We start from the raw sequence: 20432 nt of genomic DNA, 5'->3' as shown, positions 1-20432 counted from the left end.
TTGCGGTTATTCCTTTTTTTTTTTTTATATTTGAAATTCTTCATGGAATTTGTGCTGCGATGTGGCACCCCAGGCTGATTTTTTGCTATGTGTGAGTGACAGCGGTTTAAATGAATGCTGAGACGGGCTCATCACTCCATATCCTGACGCTGCACACACACTCATCCTTCCATCCATCCATCCATCCATCCATCTTTTGGCTTTGTGGAAACAAGAGTGTCATCGGTCATGTTGGAAACTGAAAAGAAATCTTTTTGTAAATTCTGAATAAAGAGAAGAAGCCCACACAGACAGATACACACACACACACACACACACACACACACACATACACACACACACACACACACACACACACACACACACACACACACACACACACACACACACGCATACAGTACCTTCATCTTAGCTCTCTTTTGGCTGCAGTGGCTCTTCAGTTGCTTAATCAAAACAGACACAATTCCCTCTCTCCTGTGGTCAGACAGGCCCGAGCTTTGGATTTTAAACCACTCGGAAAAAAGCAGCCCCTGGTCTGCCTGGCCGCTTCCAACACTCAGGAGACCCCTGCCATTATAACACATAGCAGTTAACTTTCTTCTCTCCCACCTGACTCCAGTCTCTGCCGCCCTGCCACCACTGCAGGAAGCAGAAGAAAAAAAAATGTCAATGGCAGATGGCCAATTTAACGGTCGGTTGCCAGAAGCAGTGTTAGATCCTTTCGCCGATGGGAGCTGCCATCCGCGGGGCGAGCTAGATAGAGTTTCTTTTGCGTGGTCACTCTGCCATCATTGAACGTTTAAGATATTTTAATAATTTAATGGCCAATTAGATGTGGAAGAAAGGCAGGCGGGGTGACATTTAAAAAGAAGGCTGAATTGAGGATCAGCTGGTTGTTAGAGCAGAAGAAAGGTTTGAGTTGGTTTTACAAAGAACAGGAAGCTGTCATTGCAGTTCCCGCTGCACGCGTCCTTAAGAAAGGCTGAACTCCTGACATCTCACTGCTACTCACTCTGGGAGGAGGAACAATTTGTGCGGGAAGTGCTTTTACTTCTCTTTCAATTGTATCCTTAATGTTTCTCAACTTAGAAACACGGACTCCTGGGGGGTCATTTACCGTTACTACAATATAGGTTTATGTTATGGCACGTACGTTTAGATTTTTTTCAGCTTCATGTCCGACAAATCACATTTGTTGGGGATCAAAATCAAGGGTCTTAAATTCAGATTACCTGAAGGGTTGTTCCACTTGTACACCTCCAAAGCTGAGACACCTGTAATTCCCCTTTTCTCTTTCTCGTACCTCGAATGTTGCTCTGTCGTAGCCTCGTGAGTCCGTCCTGATCTCGCGAGCTCCAGCTTTCCACTCGCAGATCAGTCTGGCATCTTGAGATAGAGAAACTTTGGAGCCGTTCGCCAAACGGCCGACCAATCAGCGTTGGTTTTGAGGCGGGTTTAGGTGTGACGCAACAAGAAGCGACTGTTCAGTCTAAACAACATGGCAGCTTCCACGGATGAGATGAGCGTAGCTATCGCGCAAGTTTTATCCGAATTAGAAAGTATTCCTTCATTGAAAGAAGAGCAAAAAAACAGCACTGGAGGCTTTTCTCGGAGGAAAAGATGTTTTTGCTCTTCTCCCTACTGATTTCGGCAAGAGTTTGATCTGATTGGTTGATTTGGCCCGTCTATCACCAACATAGGTGGTGATAGACAGATGGTTTATCCAATCAGCTAACCAGTATTTTCGCCCCTTCCCAAAAGTTCTCCAATGGAAAGTTCCCAGATGGATATGCCGAGCAAATGCGAAGCAATCCATCTGGCGGAGTCAGGTTAGCTCTGTCGCTTGAGTTTGTAATTCTTGAGAACACCAGATTTTTCTTGGCAGTACCAATACCAGTACCCTTCGAAGTGATAGCGATACCAAGAGAATTCTTTATTTGAAATAATCCTTCCACATTTAATGCATTTATTTTTTTCAGTGGCCTTCAGGCGTGTAGTACAGCCATACTTTCGAACGTGTTGGTGGCATCTCGGCGCGGTGAACTGCCCACTCAAATACAATCAAATACACGTCAAATACACACACTCAACCTCACCACACCACAGACTGCATGGGTTGTAGCTGCTGCAGTAGTGGGCCAATCACACATCACATTAAGTCAAAGAACACTTTGATTGGCTTAGAGCCCAAGTTACCATACAAATAGTCTCTTTTTTTCTTGATCTGGGTACAAAAAGGATTGAATGCAAGTATCTTTTAAGGTTTCAACACTACTTGGTACTGGGTTATTTCTGTCGAAAACGTAAAGCAGGAGTTTTTTGGCTTAAACGTGTTTTAAGCCAAGGACCCCTTAACCCTAAGAGAGATGGAGCAAGGACCCCCTATTACATATATTTTATAAAATGAAGTTTAAATTAGGCCTACAATAGCATGTAGGGCAGCCTAAAGCCTTTATACATACATTTCTTTGCATAAAATACTAAGCTATTCAAACAGCCTAATAATTGTTGCCATGGTTTTATAAATCATCTTTTAATGTTAAACATACGTACATGTGGCATGGCCTTAGTGACTACCTTGACTATAGGCCAGTGAGCCTATCATCAGTGGGGATTTATATTTGCTAATAATATGTTGGATTCACATTAAGACTTTTTAAATTTTGAAAAAACTTTCAAAAATGAACAATATTTGGAGGCCCCCCTGCAATGACTCTGAGGACCCCCTAGGGGTCCCGGACCCCCTGTTGAAGATCCCTGCCTTAAAGGCATCGGGTACTGATTCCAGCCCTAGGTACAGTGCCTTGCGAAAGTATTCGGCCCCCTTGAACGTTTCGACCTTTTGCCACATTTCAGGCCTCAAACATAAAGATATAAAACTGTAATTTTTTGTGAAGAATCAACAACAAGTGGGTCCAATTATGAAGTGGAACGAAATTCATTGGCTATTTCAAACTTTTTTAACAAATAAAAAACTGAAAAAGTGGGCGTGCAAAATTATTCAGCCCCTTTACTTTCAGTGCAGCAAACTCTCCAGAAGTTCAGTGAGGATCTCTGAATGATCCAATGTTGACCTAAATGACTAATGATGATAAATAGAATCCAGCTGTGTGTAATCAAGTCTCCGTATAAATGCACCTGCTCTGTGATAGTCTCAGAGGTCCGTGTAAAGCGCAGAGAGCATCATGAAGAACAAGGAACACACCAGGCAGGTTCCGAGATACTGTTGTGGAGAAGTTTAAAGCCGGATTTGGATACAAAAAGATTTCCCAAGCTTTAAACATCCCAAGGAGCACTGTGCAAGCGATAATATTGAAATGGAAGGAGTATCAGACCACTACAAATCTACGAAGACCCGGCCGTCCCTCTAAACTTTCAGCTCATACAATGAGAAGACTGATCAGAGATGCAGCCAAGAGGCCCATGATCACTCTGGATGAACTGCAGAGATCTACAGCTGAGGTGGGAGACTCTGTCCATAGGACAACAATCAGTCGTATACTGCACAAATCAGGCCTTTATGGAAGAGTGGCAAGAAGAAAGCCATTTCTTAAAGATATCCATAAAAAGTGTCGTTTAAAGTTTGCCAAAAGCCACCTGGGAGACACACCAAACATGTGGAAGAAGGTGCTGTGGTCAGATGAAACCAAAATCGAACTTTTGGCAACAATGCAAAACGTTATGTGTCGCGTGAAAAGCAACACAGCTCATCACCCTGAACACACCATCCCCACTGTCAAACATGGTGGTGGCAGCATCATGGTTTGGGCCTGCTTTTCTTCAGCGGGGACAGGGAAGATGGTTAAAATTGATGGGAAGATGGATGGAGCCAAATACAGGACCATTCTGGAAGAAAACCTGATGGAGTCTGCAAAAGACCTGAGACTGGGACGGAGATTTGTCTTCCAACAAGACAATGATCCAAAACATAAAGCAAAATCTACAATGGAATGGTTCACAAATAAACATATCCAGGTGTTAGAATGGCCAAGTCAAAGTCCAGACCTGAATCCAATCGAGAATCTGTGGAAAGAACTGAAAACTGCTGTTCACAAACACTCTCCATCCAACCTCACTGAGCTCGAGCTGTTTTGCAAGGAGGAATGGGCAAAAATGTCAGTCTCTCGATGTGCAAAACTGATAGAGACATACCCCAAGCGACTTACAGCTGTAATCGCAGCAAAAGGTGGCGCTACAAAGTATTAACTTAAAGGGGGCTGAATAATTTTGCACCCAATATTTCAGTTTTTTTTTTGTTTAAAAGGTTTGAAATATCCAATAAATTTCGTTCCACTTCATGATTGTGTCCCACTTGTTGTTGATTCTTCACAAAAAATTACAGTTTTATATCTTTATGTTTGAGGCCTGAAATGTGGCAAAAGGTCGAAAAGTTCAAGGGGGCCGAATACTTTCGCAAGGCACTGTAGCAGTCATACTAAACTTGAAAAGTCAAATAAATAATTAAATTGTCCACCTGTGTTGTACCTGTCTGTGCTCCAGGTCGACTGGAGTGCTGGTGGTTTGTGTTGACAAGTTGCACATATTTTACATCCTTGCCAGAAAATAAAGTGATTAGTATCCATTATCAATCAGGCTTTTATGCTCAATGCAGAATGATGAAAAGGTCGTTTACATCTAGAAACCCAGAAGCCCAAAATTACTTTCTATTTGGCTTCTCTTTGAAAAAAATAAACATCAATAGTTTTTGTTGATTTTTTTTTATCTTGGCTCTCTTAAAATGTGATTTTAATCATGCTTTGGCATTTCTTTGTTTTCTTTCCAAGAATCATTTTGGGCACTTTGTTAATTGAGACTTTCATTTCTCTTTCTCAGTTTTATCAGCATGTAAGTAAAAGCCTAGACTGAAATCAATGCGGCTGTCAGATGTGACAGCAATTCCCCCACTTGCATAAACTTCAAAAAGTCCAGGTTTCTGTGATGCTGTTATTAAAGTTCACACGTGGAGCACTTGGACTTGTTCTTCTTTCTTGTCAGAGGCAGATCTCTAGCTCGTTGAGGCTCCAGGATTTGCGTTTGTGGTTCGGGGGTTCTAATCCCGACAGTCGTCCTAATCTTTTTACAGCTACTCTCCTCCATTTTTCATTGCAGCCTTCATGTTATCCAGAACGTGAACATGATGTTTTATTTGGTTTTTACAACACAGAGGGAGGTTTTATTTTTTTCATTTCTCTGGCTATTTTTCCTGTCCCCAAAACTGTATGCAGTCGGTGTCTTTAATGCTCAAACCCAGTGCATTAGAACCATTTTTTCACTCGCATCGTCTTCTGATATCTGTCTTATATTTCTGCCAGGGACAGTTGAGTGAAGCTGAAGAGATAGCTACCGTACTATGGGCTAATCTAATAGCAAACCTGGTGAGGACTACTGCAGACCTAATCTGTGGCTGATGTCCTCTGAGCTGATTCAGTGAGGACAATCTCTTCAACTTTCTTTCATGCTCTCGGGTTTAAAATAGCCGCAGAGACGTGTAGTGTCTAATCATTTAAAAGAAAACTGCATCTCTCAGACTTTGGCTCAACATGATTTGACATCTCACTCAAGCACAAAACCTTGCCATTGTTGTGTGAAAACCTCCAAAACGTCAAGTTTTCAGAGGGTAAAAATAAAAGTCTAGCATTCAGCTCAACAACAATATCTTTTTCAGTTATTTCACTGCGTTATGAAATGTTTTACAAGCCTGAGAGTCATGGGCCATACAGGGAAACCTAAAATAACCCTTTTATTTAAAGGGTCGGTTCACTCGTAAAAAACAAAAACAAAAGCAATTTCCGTTTTTACCACCATGCAGATACAGTCAGTTTTATTTGCTTCTGGATAGTTTTCCACTGCGAAAGATGCAGGTGGGAGTTTGTTTGTTCACATCGAAAGCATTGCAAAATGACATTTAAATAGCTCAACATATAAATGTCTTTCCAGAAACATCTCACAGTTACTCATACTATCAGCCACATACGTAGCTGGCAGCTGTTCATTTTTTTCCTTTTTAGCATTTTCAACCTCTAGAAGAAAATAGTTCATAAAAAGAAAATCTTTACAGTGACCCTTAATGTAAAACAAAAAGAAGTTATGTGGTATTAACAATGACTGATGGAGACTGTCAAAGGGCTGCTTTCGGAGACAAACAAAAGGAAGGATAGTAAAATGTAAAAATCAACATAGAAGACAGAATGCGTTGTTGAGTCACAGCCAAGTAAAACAAACTGTAGTTTCCAGAGAGGTGGCTTTCCAGATACAGTGATTATTTGGTCATATGCCAGGGGAATCTGTGCATGGTCTGATAAATGATCGATTTGCAGGGGAAAAGATGGAAAACTTGGCCACAACGGTCACCCCCCAAAAATGGATGTAATTAGTTCATGATGTCTGTGTTTTTCTTTGCAAACATGCATTGCTTTGTGCAGATTTGATTACTGTTGTAATATTGTAAGACATGATGATCTTAAGGCCCCCAGCTTGTGTGTTCATGGGTCAGCTGGCTTCAACATGGAACAGCATGTAAAAGGCACAGAGCACCTCATCCTCCCTGTAGCTGGTGCAGGGGAGTCACGACGCTCTTCTGACTTACTGTTCCCACGTCTCTCATCCTTAGATTCTGAAATCTTCAGGCCTCTTTGCTATGATTTTCCCTTAGTGTCTTTTCATTTACTTTTTGTGCTTTGAATGTATCTTTATTGCTTTGTTTTCCTTTATTACAAATAAATGGAAATGCAGATTTTATTCAAAAATCATTTATGTCCTTTTTGTTAACTTTGGTATTGTTACACACAGGATTCAAGATGAAAAGAGTCTGCAGTCATGCTAACACGCTCACACTAACAATGCTAACATGCTGATGTTTTGCAGGTAATATTTACCAGCTTCACAAACTTAGTTTAACTTGTTAATGTAATTAGTTTGTCATAAACCAAAGTAAAGGGCAAATAAAAAATGTGATGACGGCTCTAGATAAAATGTGAGATCACCAAAGTTAATACAGTTAATCCTCTAGGGCAGGGATCTTCAACAGGGGGTCCAGGACCCCTAGGGCGTCCTCAGAGTCAATGCAGGGGGGCCTCCAAATTATTGTTAATTTTTGAAAGTTTCTTTCAAAAAATAGAAAGTCTTAAAATGAATCCAACATACTATTATCAAATATAAATCCCCACTGTTTACTGGTTTATAGGCAAGGTAGTCACTAAGGCCATCCACAGATACAGTTAATCCTAAGGATTCACTGTGCCACATGTTTAACGTAAAAACATGATTTATAATTTATATAATTATTAGGCTATTATTATTATTTGAATAGCTTAGTATTCTATGCAAAAAAGGTATGTATACAGTAGGCTTTAGGCCGCCCTACAAGTCCCAGTTTTATATGCAACTTCATTTTATACAATAAATGGAGTAGGGCTTTACCTGCTCCATCTCTCTTTCAGTTAACGGGTCCTTGGCTTAAAAAAAACATTGAAGACCCCTGATCTAGGGACCTTGAATATCTGTAGCAAGTCCCATGGCAATCAATCTAACAATTGTTGACAGAATATTTCATTGTCAGCCAAAAATATCCACCTCATGGTGGTGTTTGGAAAATAGTCAGGGATTTACCAAAGTCATTAAGATTCAAACGTCTGGGGACTTAGGATGTCCATGTACTAAATGTCACCGCAATCCATCCAATAGTTGTTGAGATATTCTAGTCTGGACCAAAGTGGTGGGCCAACCCACCAACAGAGATACATTTTTCATGCAGCTAGCATGGCTAAATATAAAAGAGGTAAGCGTTACGCATCTAAAAATGACTCTAAATGTCTCACAACTCTTCCTCCTCTCTGCTCCAGATAACTTTTACGGCACCCCGAAGCCTCCGGCCGAGCCCAGCGCTCTGCTGCTAAATGTAACAGACCAGCTGCTGCCGGGCGCCAGACCCACCTCCGAGGGCAAGAGGAAGCGTAACAAGTCGGTTAGCAACATGGAAAAAGCCAGCATCGAGCCCCCCGAGGAGGAGGAGGAGGAGAGACCCGTCGTCAATGGCAACGGTGTAGCTGTCACCCCAGGTCAGCCCCGAACACAACCTTCACAGATGCAGAGGCAGAGGTCGCTTGAGCCCGGAGCCTTGTCATGACGGCTAGGTTTTTAGGTCATGCTCCGGGTCAGGCTGATGTGCTGCAGCTCATAACCTTGTTTCAGTCTTTCAGCCACAGACTCTAGAGTGGTTGCATAGCAACAGAGACGGTAACAGATTGCTTTTACATGCTTTTTTGGGGGAAATGATTTCATGGCAGATTATCACTTTTAATTGGTTACACAAATATCTTTATGTGCAATTTATTGGCATGATATGTTAACTGTGAATTATAATTCACTCTCACAGTCAGTAATTACCTCTGCAGACCACACAGTTTATGATTAAAGCATTAGTGCCGTTGCTCTTCAGAATTTCATATCATTCATTAGGTATCATTATCTGGCACTGTCTCAGCACAGATAGCTAGAGGGCGTACACATATATTGCTCTCCAATTCAACAGGAGCCTGCGGCTCTTTCAAAAAACATGTTTTTTTTCTTACTTGTGATTCAGCCCTGTCCAAACCATTGTTATCCTTTCTGTAAATACTGAAAATAGGCAGAAGTGACATTTTACATAGCACGCAATGAGGCCCAACCTCTCGAGGTATAAATAGTAGAGAAAGACAGATATTTAATTGAATAACAACATCATGAACAAGGTGCTGACTGACTTAAGCTGCCTACACATGATAGGCGGCAAAACCGCTTTGCGCTGGCCGTTCCATTGATTTCCTGTGGGGGAACTATGCGCAGTGCTACCCTTGGCGTTGCGCACCGCTCGGATTTGCTGCTTTGAGCTGTGCTCAAAGTTCAAATTGTTTCAACTTTGACCTAGTTGCCGCTGACCTGCTCTATGTGCCCTACCTAGCGGTGCGCAGAGAGCAAATCGTTTATCATGTGTAGGCAGCTCAAGACACATCAGAATGTACCTTTTTATTGTGTGCATTGTGCTTACAGTACACACACACGCACACACACACACACACACAAACCCTTTGAATGCATCCCATGATCACATGAAAAGACCATCATAAAAGAGGCTTTTATGAGTTAGATTTTTGTGATTCCAAATCCAAAACCATGCTGTGGTCCTGTGACTTTCTAAGCTGGTTTATTAGCCTCAGGACAACCAATTCTCTCACAGCAGTCACAAGAGAACAAAAAGTCAAAGTGTTGGGGCATTGATCTCCAGGAAGTTTGGTAAAAGGATGAGATTTTGGTTTTCGTACACCAGGGAGCTCAAACAAGGTAGGAGTCTTAATTTGCGGGAGAAATACATGCATGCAGACATTCCTCTAACGTCCTGTACGGTAAATATGGAAATCAAACTTTATTTATATGGCATGTTTCTAAATGTTTACAAAGTGCTTAACATAAGAAGAAAGAAAGAAAGACGGAAAGAAAGAACTTGTTTAAATGCATGAATTTGAGATAAAAAACAGATATGAAGAATTATAGCATAAAAAGGCTTAGATGTAACAATAATATAACTTCATATACAGTGTATAACACCTTTCCTAATTTACAAAGTTACAGGATAAAATAAAGGAAAGACAGAACGCTAAATTAAATGCACAAAATTATTTTAAAAACAAGATGTACCCTAAAAATAAAAGTAGATAAAGGTTGTTTTTTTCAAACAACTAAAATGACAGAAAACTTTATATGCAGTTTATGACACCTTTATTCGTGTTCATGAAATGCTTTATAGAACTTTTAATTGAGCTTTATTGACTTATCTGTGTAATTTTTGTATTTTACCTTTTAAGTCTTGCTTTTAATTAATCTTTATTAATCTATTTATGTATTTTAGTCTGCACTTTGTGTTATGTATGAAAAGTGCTATTCCAATCAAGAAATTGATTGTAGGATTCATTTTAATGCAAGAAATTAGATAAAAAAAAACCCAATATTTTCCGGGTTTAAAATGTTATGCATGTTCAAAAAAAGATTATTTAAGTTATGTAAAGGCACAACAAAAATTACGTTATTAAATACACTGTCATTACATCCTTACTCTTCAGACTTGATTTAGGACTACAGGGGCTTCATATAAGGAACAAGGCTAGCACTCTGGTTCATAAAGGGTTAAAATTGCTATAATTTCTCTCGGAAACAAATCCCAGTGTCCAGTTGTCACCTACATTTACTCCAAATGATGCTCCAAAGACACTGAACTCACCCCGGTGAGCTGAGAGAAAATGCAGGAAACATTTAGAACTGATTCCTATCGGTGGTGTTGAGATGCTCGATAACTTCAGGCTCTGGGTTGTGCAGTGAGCCATGTTGGATGTTAAAATGGGCTGCTACGCTCAGCTCAAGAGGAGTTTTGTCTCTGTAGATGGACAGAGTGTGGGCTGACCAGGAGAGCTGAGGGGGAATCAATAGAGCACAGCAGGCTCTGTGATCTAAGCAGATAGCTACCTTGCTCTTTCCCTCCCATAGATTATCTCTCAATCCCCTGCTCTCATTCGTCCCCTCTCCTCTTCCCTCCAGCAGCTCTCCTCTGGGAAGCACACACACACTTTCCATCGCTGTCTCTGTCTTCCATACACACTATTTCTCTCTCACACTGCCATAACTCAAACTAGGGCATCACAGCCAGCTTCTCTCGCAATCTCTATTGTCTCTTCTGCTTTATTCGTCTTTCTGTCTTGTTCATTCCCTCCCCTGGCTTCACCTTGTTCCCCTTTCTCCCCTGAGTCTCCGCTCCTTCTCACCTTTTTTCTAATCATTCTTTCCTTTTTATCTCTCTCTCTCTCTCTCTCTCTCTCTCTCTCTCTCTCTCCACCTTAACCCTGACTCTCAATCAGTTTCTTTTCCCTGCCTCCTACGTCTTCTTGTCCTCGCTTCACCTCACTTGTCTTTCACTCTCCTCATCCCCCTCTCCGCAATAATGTCGTGCCTGACTCATACTGCCCTCTTGTGACCTCAGAGTCGAGCGAACATGAGGACAAGAGTACAGACGCTTCGGGGGACATCGCCCCGCAGGGCATCCTGGCGGATGCCCCACCTGAGGCGCCTAAAGACGACGGACAGTCCCCGAAAATGACACTACCCAAACCAGATGAGAACGACGAGCTAGGGCCACTGCCAGACAACTGGGAGATGGCATACACCGAGAAAGGAGAGGTCTACTTCATAGAGTAAGTGTCATGGTTACATCTAATCCTGAGAAATATCATACCGTGTATCGCTGATGAAACCTGAACACACACAGGTGTTCATAAAAGTCATTGCAGAAAAATTGCTCGAAATACAAACTCACCAGATGGTAGGCAATCTTCTTAGCGACTTCTAAAGCAGTATTGATTTTTATAGCCACTTGGAGGTAGCAAAACAAGCTGTAAACACAACAATGACATATTATCATCTTGATATGGCAAAGGTGTTAGCAAACAGTTGCCTGTTTACACATCCAGCAGACACGGAGCAACATTAGCATTTGTTTTTTCCCAATATGCACTCCCCTTTTAGCTCTGTACTTGATCTCCATTAACTCTAGATATTAATATGTGGCTGTTTTGCCGCTAAATGCTCCATTATGTTCACCTTGTCTGCCCGCCATTTGGTGCTGAGCAGGTAGAGCTTTTGTTGCTGCATCTGGAAAATGATGCGGTGAGAGTGAACCAAAACAATAGAGTTTTAGGCCTTAAAACCAAAACAGTGATCCAAAATTCTCCTTTAAGCTGAGGGAAACTGCAGAGTTGGGTCCTTCACAAAGAGCGATCCCTTTAATTTGACCCATCAATATTTGTCAATGTACAAATATTGATTAGGTGGTGCAAAGTAACAAAAACAAAAGTAAATATATATATATATATTCTAAATCTGCACAAGTATAAAAAATAATCGTTTTAAAACAACCTTGCTTATGTGCCGTCCGAAGAGGCATGTTCCAGCCTTTAGAGATGGCAAGATGAGTTTGTATTTTCATTCTTCCGCAACAAAATTTAATTGAGCCTGAGTTACTAGGGCTAGGTACCATCTAAATTTACTTCTGTATGTTCCCTTGTGTACACACACAAATGCACACACAGAGAGACCATAATTGATGCTTGGTGGTTTAATGAGATTTAGAGGTCCCTAGAAATACCTTGCTACACAGAACTCTGTTATACAAGCTCTGAAGTTTAATTTATTGGAGTTGTTACAGCTGCAGTAAAAATTGTGGAGGTAAGTCTTCGTTGGAGAATAACGGAGTTGTTGTGTGTGTTAGTGGTGGTGGAGGGATGGAATTGTATGTTTATGGATGTTTAGGCATTGGTTACTGTGTAGTATCAACTAATGTAGCCATAGAAGGAAATTATTCTATTAGAATTTTTTTTATTGCATCAATAGATATTTCCAGTCATTAGGCTAAATTTCTCCACAGCATTTATGAAATACCAGCACTCTTGATCACATCATAGACTGCTAGATGCTGCACAGCAAAACCAGACAGAGATAGCAGTGACAGACATTCCTCTAACAACATTCCTTGACATCCAGCCAGGCACATGTTGCCTCTTCATGTCTACTTGCCACAGAGGCAGAGGCTTTTAATTCCCTCCACTGCAAACGAGACGGCTCACCATATGTCTCCTCCCCTAAACAGACAAACCTCATGCTCCCACACCCACAAAGCACATTACACAACTAATGCAGTTAGCCCACTGACTTCCTAGCTTTTTTTTTTTGTGTCTGGGCGTATGTGATGCCGTGCCAAAGTGATAGCAGCCACCAAGAGGATGCTTGCCTTTGATTGGCCTCCATTCGAGATCAATTCGTTTACCTACAGCATTTGAAGTGAGGGGGCTGAGGAGAGGAAGGGAGGGAGGTAAGGAGGGAGATGGAGGTGGAAGAAAAAGAAAGTGATAGTGATTAAAAATAGTAAAGATTGAAAAAAAGGTGAGAGGGAGGACAAGAAAGATAATTCCACTATAAATAGTAATACCTAGATATTAGAAGAGAGGAAGGAAGAGGAAGGAAAAGAGTGAAATGCATTTGGAGAAGAATCAAAAGCGGAGCAAAACAGACTTTACCTTTACCTTGAACTGCACTTTATTTGGCTCTGTATTTGGCGTGGGCCTTAGTCTCCCACTTTATTCTATGTTTAGGGATGGCAATATCCATCTGTCGGTCCACCACTTTGGTCCAGATTGAAATATCTCAACTTTTCCTGTAGCGCCACCAGTAGGACAAATGAAGAAATTCCCATCAGCCTCAATTGTACTTGTTTCCTCAATTGTGTTGTTTAGTCCTAATTTGCAAACATTAGCATGTTAACACAGTAATCTAAGACGTTATGCGTGGTAAACATCATACTTGCTTAACATCAGCATGATAGCATTGTCATTATAAAAGCATGCTAAAGTTAGCATTTAGCACAAAGCACAACTGTGCTTAAAGTGCTCATATTATGCTAATTTTCAGGTTCATAATTGTATTTAGAGGTTGTACCAGAATAGGTTTATGTGGTTTAATTTTCAGAAAACACCATATTTTTGTCGTACTGCACATTGCTGCAGCTCCTCTTTTCAGCCTGTGTGTTGAGCTCTCTGTTTTAGCTACAGAGTGAGGCATCACACTTCTGTACCACCTTTGTTGGGAGTCGCAGTAAGTACTGCTAGGTAGTCAGTTGCAGAGTATGAGGGCATGCCACGCTAGCAGCTAGGCGAGCATTATAACGTGTTATAAAGTGACGCACGTTCGTCTCTGAAGTAAAGGCTGGACTACAATAGAGCTGTTTGGAGCAGTTTGTGAACAGTGTTTTCTCTGGAAGATGGTAAGTCCCTTTCGGGTGGACTTTGGGCTTTTTCCACTTTGTTATATAACGTGCACAAAAAGATATATAACACAATAAAGGAAAGGGGAAAAGCCAAAAAGCATAATATGAGCACTTTAAGTCAAGCCTCACAAAGCTGCTAGCATGGCTGTATATTCTTAGTGTTTTTTTCTTTATATTATTACTTTATTTGTTTATATTCTTAAATATTCTTAAAGCTGCACTAATCAATATTTCCATAGTAACACTGAATAGATGACAATGTAATGTGAAAAGTGTCACTCAGTAACAAACCCATAAATAATTAGCACCAAACCCTACAGCTCAGTGGAGATTTTTAGCCTCTTTACGCTCATTGTTTTGGTTTTACAGCCTGCAGATTATGCTCACACCTCGTTTCCGGCGACAGCAGACAGACGGACTAAGTTAGCAACAAGCTGGTGAAGAAATGTGAACATCCGTTGTAGCAGCTAAAGAGCCAAATATTTTCCTGAGGAGTTGGTGGAGACCAAAACAGAACTAAAAGGAGAGTAAAGTCTGGACTCTCATTTTTCAGGTGGACAGAAACACGACTGAATAAATGCTAATGTTTGTCCATGTCTGCTGGATGTGTAAAACTCAAAACAGATGTTGTGTTTTCAGATTGTTTCTCTGCATCCAACTGGCCAAACCATGATTGATGCAGCTTTAACATCTGTATAGATTCATATTTTACACACATTTTATATAGAGCTTTTATATTTGTTTGTTTTTCCTGTCATTGGTTCATTCCCATGATCTGTGTCTTTAATGTCTAACTGCAAACACAATCTCCTTTGGGAAATAAGTTCAAGTTGATAGTCGATAGTTGAAAGATACAATGAAGCCTCTTTTTCTCCTCCTCCTTCATCTTCTCACCTCAGTTTTTTACTGTAGGCACTTTGTGTACACCTCCCCTGCCCTCCTTCTCCCCACTGACATGAAGGGAGGCCATTGTGGCTCCAGAGCTTCAGACGAGCTGTGGAGATGCGTTAAGTTTGCAATGGCACATCATATCTGATCTAGATCCAGCTCTCTGCCCGAGGCTCTGGATGAATCTGCCAAGGCCACAGCTGTTCCCCTCCCTCATTCCCTCAGCCACCCCTCAATCTTTTTTTGCCCTTTCTCCTCCCCCCCTCCTCCTCTGCCTGCTAATGAGAGACAGTAAGCAAATTAAAAGTATTGATTGCCATTTTGTTAACCTAAAGCTTTTTTTCCCCTCCCGTCTCTCGTCACCTTTTTTAGAGGCAGGCACACGAGGGAGTCTCATCTTTCCTCTCTGAAATGATTCTCCAGCCGAATTAAGAATCCACCAACCTCCTTCTCTCTTTCTGCCAAGTCTCCTCTCTCTCGCCTTCTATCACACTCCCTCTCACTCTCTCTCTCTCTCTCTCTGTCGTCTCTTCACAGCCACAATACCAAGACAACATCGTGGCTGGACCCGAGGCTAGCCAAGAAGGCAAAGCCGCCCGAGGAATGCAAAGAGGATGGTGAGTACTTTATCTTTATCTTCTATTTTTCCTTTCCTTCTGATTTTTTTTTTGCTCCTCATGTTCATACATTTTTTATTTATTTTTGAACAATGTTTTTATTAATTTTTCATTGCAGTTACATTCTAAAACAATGTTCGTACATTTCAATTACACAACCTCCTCACAGCATTCATTTTTACAAGGTTTAAACCGTGCCTGTTGATCTGACGAGATGCATAGTGAGATGATTTCATACGAGACTTGCTGATTCTTGTGTGCCTGTGTAGGATTTTTTATTTATTTTATATGGTGGAAGTGTGTGTGTGTGTGTGTGTGTGTGTGTGTGTGTGTGTGTGTGTGTGTGTGTGTGTGTGTGTGTGTGTGTGTGTGTTCGCGTGTCAACACCGGTCGCTGGGTATAGGAAGCCCCGTGATGTGCGTGTTTAAAGCCCAGGTCCAGAGAGACTGGAGGTTACAAAGACTTCTTTATTCTCAACTGAGAGAGATGTGGAGTGTCCTTCACCCGCCCACACACACGACAAACACACACCAAAAAGAAAGGAGAAGGATGAATGTCAAGGCAGCAGGTTTATAGACGAGCATGCATATATATATACAAGTGTGTCATCTATCTCTTTCCCATCACCCTAACTCCCTACTTTCCCGTTCGTCTTTTCTTTATGTGTGCGACCGAGAGGAGATTTATCACCTGAGTTATAGACGGGGAGGTAATGGAGCTGAGTAGAAGGACTGGGTTTTAGAGATGGACAGAGACAACAAATGAGGAATGACTTATTTTGGATTGTGTTTCTGTGCAAGTCTTTTGCTGTATGTTCGTGGCAGGGGGTGGTGGTGTAAGTGTGCATATTCCTGGTAAACATGTAACCACAAGGATAGAGTTTCTCCAAAGATATATTTGGCACTCAGGCATACAGACAGAGGGACAAATTACTCTTCGCGTTTGCTATAACCTGCCTAGTGTGCCAAGTGTGTGGGAACTTAGGACAGTGGGCAGAAACTAATTATTGTTTTTATTATCAATTAATCGGAAGCTACTCTTTTTTTGATTTGTTGTTTAGTTCCCAGACCTAAAGGTGACGCCATCCAACTGCTTATTTAGTCTAACCAAAAGTCCAAAACCTCAAAAGATTTAATTTCCATTGATATATAACAAAGTTAGTCCACCACTTTGGTCAAGACTGAAATATAACTATTGGATGATTGCCATGACGTTTGGTACACACATTCATGTTCCCAACAAGAGAAATAACAAGTAATAAGCATGGTTCAAATACCTGCCAAAACAATTACATTCCCATCAGCCTCAGTTGTAATTTGTGTTTAGTGCTCATTAGCTAATGTTAGCATGCTAAGATGGTGAATATGGTATATCCCATACCTGCTCAATAATCACTGCTCAACATGAGCACGTTGCTGAAATTACCATTTAGTACAGTCTCACAAAGGCCAGCATGACTGTATACTCTTATGGTAAAAGACATTTATCAAATTGTAAATGAACTGACTAATCATTGTTGAATTCCAGAAAGTACTCAGCAACAGGAAAGTATGTCAGTGTCTAAAATACTGTACTTTAGAAGACCGCACACTTAATAATATCTGAATCACTATTGGAATGCCTGTAGACGTTTACTACCTTTAGCAGGATAGTCTCACTTTGCCAGAACTACCTCCACAGCCTTGCAGAGGAGGGTCTGGCTAGTCCACACAGCATTCCGGGATGGGAGAAAAACGTGCTCTGGTTTATTGGCATTTCTTTAAACCAATCACAATCGTCATGGGTGGCGCTAAGCACCGGGAAAAGCCACTGTGCCGCTGCAATATAGCCTCGGGAAGGAACTTGTTTTGGTGGAACGTGTACGTTCAAAAGTTGTTTTTAGTCGTGCAACAGAAAACTCAGATTGGACAGATAGTCTAGCTAGCTGTCTCGATTTCCCCTTCAGAGATCTATGGAGCATTTAACCATAGTCCTCATAAATCGACCGGAAAATTCTAACACAAACAAAACGGTAGGTACCGGACATTTGGCTGAAAATAGTGAAATCCAGCGGAATTTCCCATGGCAACGGAGCAATCCCGCAAGTGGAACGTCGTGGATCTAGACTATGAGCAGGATAAAACAAATTTTAAGATGTATTTGCAGATGCTGTTTGACTGCAGGAAGATAGAGTGAAGGAGAAATGGTACCTGGTCTGAAAATATTTGCACAGTGTGCCGTGGCATTAAACATGGGGGCTGCTTCCTGTTGATTTATTTCCCGTTTCATTCTTCCAAAAGAATAACCGTCTTAATCTAGCAGTTTATTCAAAAGACCATCTGTGTAGTGGCCGAATCTCCCCGTTCCCGCTCAATCTTCAGACATTAAAGGGAGAAAGATCTCCAAGATGATGAAATGACACAGAAACAAAGACAGAGATGCCTGTGAGGAATTTAATTTGATTTTTGCTTTTATCTCCAGCACTTCCAATCCTATTTATCCATCAAGACCGCTCCACAAAGAGGAGATGTGCTGATATTTGGGAGGACTGGTATTGATCTGGTTGGGCCGCTAATCCAGTTAGTCCCAGCTGAAGGGAATGTTTGTGCTTAATGGTGGGTGCAGGTCTAAGTGAGTAGACACATATTAGGGTTGTTGGGCCAATAGATAGTTCAAATTCTGACAACATAGGAGTCTGTCACCTTCTGAGTCAGTTGGTGTTGACTGTATGGAATAAAAATCACTGAGCGGTGTTTCAGGATTCTAATCATTAGTTTGCTCTTAGTTTCTGTGTGTGTGTGTGTGTGTGTGTGTGTGTGTGTGTGTGTGTGTGTGTGTGTGTGTGTGAGATTAATTTTAATAACTCTGTTTGGCACAGTCATAAGGTTAACATTTAAATTTCTTCAATACTTTGGTTTATGACCAAATACCTGCGAAACTAATGACATTCCCATCAGTCTCAGTTGTAGTTTGTGTTTAGTGCTTATAAGCAAATATTAGCATGCTAACACTAGGGCTTGATATTGTTTTAAAAGTTACCAGTACCTTTAAAGCTACAGTGTATAGTTTCTGTCTCCCCCATGAGGAGTTCATGACAACAAAACTGTCGGCGCGTCCACATGATACAAGATACGCCGGGCGACACAATCTTCTGAACATAGCCATACGAGAAATACAGAGTTGTGTGGAGCTGATGGATGTAATGGACATTCATTAATATCAAAAGGTTACGCACTAAAGCTTTAAAGCGATACAGATACAAATAGAGTACTTCATTTGATACCTTTTTTTTTCAGTTGCGTAAAATGCCACCACCACTAGCTGCTGCAGCAGTGGGCCTATTACACATTGCATTAAATCGGAGAATGCTTGCAGTGATTTGCTGCCAGCAAAACCATACAAATAGAAGTTTTTTTTCTAGATCTGGGTACTGTAGTATCTGGACTTCTAATGGACTTTTATGTTCAGAATGAAAATGTAAAAGATGTTGAATATGAAGAGTTTAGGATAATTTTCACAGTTGAAGATGTTACACTGATGTGTTGAGATGTTAGTTTAAGTTTATGTCTAAATTTCAATGACTGCTTGCATTGAGCAATTGAGAATTCAGTATTGATTAACATACGCATGGTTATAATTTTATAATGTGGCAAAGTGGCTGCATTGCTAATGTTACACAAAGTTTAGGACGTATATACCATGTGTTAACAGCAGAACCTCAGAGTGACTATTCAGAGAATTGGGAAACGGTCGCTCTCCGAGCTCTGCAGAAGCTTGTAAATTGATGCTGAATTCTTTGATGTAAATAAACTTTAAAGAACAGTGTCAGCGGATTCCTCTCCATACAACATTACAGCATCGCTACAAAATACACCACAGTACAAAAAGAATCAAATGCAGGTATCCAGATTTGTTGTTCTTTCACATAAATCCAGGCTTTTGTTAGTGATATAGCTGATCTGTCATTCAGTGTGTTGTCCTCTGTATTTACGCAGTCGCTCTGTGTTTGATTCTTCTTGACTGTAAGCACTAGAAGTGTGTTACCAGTTTAAGGTTGTTGTTTTTTTTTTGTGTAAGCAGCCATATGAGAGGTGGGTTGTTTACTTCAACCTCTACAGCCTGGCGGCACCAGCCACCCCTGGGAGCTGAGCTCAGTTAGGAAGAGAAAAGCTGCCTCTGTAAATTTGTTATTTATTGGTGGGAAAGGTAGATGTGTGAGTCTGTGTTTGGACCTGAGCCATGCTCTGATAAGCGCTAACAGGATTGCAAGGTGGAGTCTTTGAGCCGTGACGGGACAACGAGCTGAGAGGAGGAGGAAGAGGAGGAGAGCTGGAGTATTAAGTGGGACTTTGAGTATGGAGGTGAACACACGTACTGTAGTAAAGACCAGGTGTCGAAGAAGTATTTATGTCCTTCACTTAGATGTAGCTTTGCCACAAAATACTCCACTAAAAATAAAACTCCTGCAGTCAAGAATCTACTTTTAAGTGCACAGGTTGTATCAGCAATGTAGTTTTACAAATTATTTATAACGACTTTATTTGGAGGTAAAATAAAAAGAGTATCCGAAATGTTGGCAATAATCCATCATTGCACAGGAAAACTGTGTCTGCACAACTGCGGCAAGTTCGGTAGGTCAAAGTTCAAGCAGGAAGTTGATCTTTAAACAGTGATGGATTTACATCTCAGCAATTAACTTGGTGTGTATAGTGTTTTTGTTACAGATGGAAATAATGGCCAAATCAATGCAAATGAGGCCTAATTATCCTTTAAATTATGCAGAATGCCCCCTCTTTTTTTTCTTTTATTTTTATATAGAAGCCTCATGTATAGTTGTAGTTGGTCGAGGTGGAGCTTATTTGACCTACTTTATGGTTAGCTTAATCTATAACAATGTATCTTATTATAAGACACATATTGTATGTGTAATATCTTTTTGTGGTGGGAACTGTAGCAAAGGTAGTCGAGTAAAAACTGCAATATTTTCGTCTAAAAAATGTAGTGAAATAAAAGTATAAAGTAGCATAATATGGAAATACTTACATAAAGTACCTCAAAACTGTACTTAAATGCAGTACTTGAGTAAATGTTTTTACCGCTGGTAAAGA

At 40.8% G+C, this 20432-nt stretch overlaps 1 protein-coding gene across 15 annotated transcripts in view; it reads left to right on the top strand.

Annotated features, from left to right (window-relative positions):
• magi2a (membrane associated guanylate kinase, WW and PDZ domain containing 2a) overlaps nt 1-20432 on the top strand; it is a 260190-nt gene that overhangs the window by 178834 nt on the left and 60924 nt on the right. For 14 of the 15 annotated variants that reach the window (XM_039791302.1, XM_039791301.1, XM_039791300.1 and 11 more), the window contains 3 exons: nt 7842-8057; nt 11006-11216; nt 15266-15345. In XM_039791302.1, the coding sequence (XP_039647236.1) occupies nt 7842-8057; nt 11006-11216; nt 15266-15345 (507 nt within the window). Of the gene's footprint in view, nt 1-7841; nt 8058-9216; nt 9319-11005; nt 11217-15265; nt 15346-20432 lie in introns of those variants that run through there. The other variant, XM_039791308.1, reaches the window with a different exon arrangement.

Source organism: Perca fluviatilis, chromosome 23 (assembly GCF_010015445.1).
Source record: "Perca fluviatilis chromosome 23, GENO_Pfluv_1.0, whole genome shotgun sequence".
Taxonomy (NCBI): domain Eukaryota; kingdom Metazoa; phylum Chordata; class Actinopteri; order Perciformes; family Percidae; genus Perca; species Perca fluviatilis.
This window is presented reverse-complemented; position numbering and strand designations above follow the sequence as displayed.